General features: G+C 32.0%; 1 protein-coding gene across 1 annotated transcript in view; it reads left to right on the top strand.

Moving 5' to 3' along the window:
* Nucleotides 1-2740, top strand: part of LOC117116510 (MAM and LDL-receptor class A domain-containing protein 2-like) — a 47602-nt gene that overhangs the window by 23368 nt on the left and 21494 nt on the right. Inside the window, exons 7-9 of the mRNA XM_033260572.1 lie at nucleotides 479-583; nucleotides 1616-1762; nucleotides 1925-2272. Coding sequence (XP_033116463.1) covers nucleotides 479-583; nucleotides 1616-1762; nucleotides 1925-2272 — 600 coding nt within the window. The remainder of the gene's footprint in view (nucleotides 1-478; nucleotides 584-1615; nucleotides 1763-1924; nucleotides 2273-2740) is intronic.

The following is a 2740-nucleotide window of genomic DNA, read 5'->3' as shown; positions in this document are numbered from 1 at the left end:
GTCTGGTTCTCACGAGAGCCCTAGTATCCGGATCGGGAGCTAACCGTTAGCGCTAACTGTTAGCACCTGCGTGAGAACGCCCGATCGGTTAGCGCTAACCGTTAGCGGTATCCGGATAGGTATAGCAGGTATATAATATATATTATTTCTACGTATGTACATTATATTATGTTCCTTGATCTCTAAACTGTATTTAATAGTCATCATATCATGCGTTATATAATTTAAACATATAGGTATAGAACTACTATTATATTCCTACATCAATTTTCAAAAGTCTTAGTATTAAGCTGGCTCAAAAGCACCGCCAATAATCTATCGCTTACATAATCAATGTATATCAATCAATGTATATATAAAGACAAATGCGATTTTCATAACAATAATAATTTTATACAATAAGTATTGTGATGAGCAATGAGGTTATTTTAATACAAACAGAGTATGTCACTAATTAATGTTCAATTTCTAATTGAAGAAACTTGCGATGTTGACTGCTTGAACGGCGGAGTCTGTGTCTTGGATTACGGAAACGAGAACTGTCAGTGTGTGTCTGGTTTTTTTGGACCAACATGCAATATATGTAAGTTTTTACAGTGATAAATAATGTGCATTACGTATTGAGCTAAATATAATACTAAACCTATGTGTGCAGAACATGGTTAAAAATGTATACAACATGATCAGTTTCTGAAAAGACTGTAAATATTATGCATAAATCTAGGCTAATAGAATGAATATTAAAAAATCAATGTCAACATCAGTACTAAGTTTCAGTTTGAAACTGAGATAATGTATATTCTTCTTATTCTATTATTTATTTTACTAATGATCCCAGTAAAGATCAAGATTTAACTGATGCTAACTGGAGTACATAACACAGATCTCCAGATGCCGGTGATGGTATAACCCCATACTTCGGTTTGGGTACTAGCTAGGTGTTTATTGATTTTTATTTTTTATTTTTTAATTTTTTTTTATTGTTTCTTGTCCACAATATTGTTGGGCGAATAGAGACCTCATTTATTTGCGCTATAAAAATTAACAATTTATTATTATTATTATTAAACAAAAAATAGTATAGAGACTAAGGATTTATTATCAAACCATTTTAAATTTACATAAGTAATCTTGCATTATTCAATGACATGGTTTGAATCATTTACCTTAAAATCTTTGGCTATATGCTGTAAAACTTGGAAAAATAATAATATTATTGTAGTCAGAAAAGAAGATATTTATTAAAGTAAAATGGAATTAAAAAATGAAATGTAATTGAAATTGTAAATCTTCAAGGTGTTAAGGTGTCGTCTTTAGTTCAAACGAGAAATTGCATGAACCAATAATACAATTTTTAAGAAGCTAATTAAGTAATGTAAAATTTAAAGTTTCAAAACTAAAATGTTTTTGGTAATTTATACCGGTAATAACATTATGAAACAATGTGTTGTGGATACCGGTTTGACTTAATGTGAGTGAAATTTAGAAAGTGATTTTTTTTAGTATTGAAATTTTTTGCAAAGTTAGGAATTATTGTACTTCAGGTTCCTGTTACTGTGTTAACCAATGCAATTACAATCAGTTAATTAATTTTGTCTTGGAATTTTTGTTTCAGCAAAAAACCAATGTGATTTTGAAAATCCACACATCTGTTACTTTGTACAAGATAAATATGATGATTTTGATTGGATAAGAACATCTGGATCAACACGCACATCTGCTACTGGCCCTGCTTATGACCACACCTACGGAACATTACAAGGTATTAAAAAATCTTACATGAATTTAAATTTCCTAAATGAAATTGTAAATTCTTAATGAAAATATTTCTAAAACTACAAACGAAATAAATAAAATAAACTTCAAAGAGATATTACAACAAAATCTCTTAAACTAAAACATGTATTTAATCATTTGCCTACAGGTTCCTACATGTACATCGAAACTTCATATCAGCAATACAACCAAACCGCTCGTCTTTGGACATTGTCATATCCCGCAACAAATGGCACATGCGTCAAGTGGTTTTACCACATGTACGGGGCCACAGTGAACACATTGAATGTGTACCTAGTCAATAAGGAAGGTACCGTTGGTGCACCTGCATGGACAAATAAAAACAATCAAGGAAACATTTGGCGACTTGGAAAACTGTCAGTTAAAACAAAGAGTGCCTTCCAGATAATGTTTGAAGGAATTGTAGGAAGTGGTGATAAAGGAGATATTGCTTTAGATGATGTCAGGATCATCGATGGGGCATGTTTGAGAAACGGTAAACACACTTTTATAACTATTATTTTTGCCACTAGCCATTATGTCTCATGCTCTCACCACCTACGCCCTATAATAACAGTCTGTGAAAAATTAGGCCTATCTATCACTTTAACAATTTACAATCAACACTTCAAGGCAATGCAATAATAATTGGTTATAACAATAATATAATAATAATAATAAATAAGAATAATAAGAATAATACTCAGGGCTTTTAACGTGGCTAACACGAACACAGCTCTTATAACGTGGCTAACACGTACACAGCACTTATAACGTGGCTAACACGAACACAGCACTTCTAACGTGGCTAACACGAACACAGCTCTTATAACGTGGCTAACATGAACTCAGCATTTATAATGTGGCTAACACGAACACAGCTCTTATAACGTGGCTAACACGAACTCAGCTCTAACGCTGTCTCTTATACACATCTTGACATGGTTTGAATCATTTACCTTAA

Source organism: Anneissia japonica, unplaced genomic scaffold (assembly GCF_011630105.1).
Source record: "Anneissia japonica isolate Jap-2015-1 unplaced genomic scaffold, ASM1163010v1 scaffold287606_len166773_cov115, whole genome shotgun sequence".
NCBI lineage: Eukaryota > Metazoa > Echinodermata > Crinoidea > Comatulida > Comatulidae > Anneissia > Anneissia japonica.
Note: the sequence above shows the minus strand (reverse complement) of the source record. Positions and strands in the feature narration are given on the sequence as shown.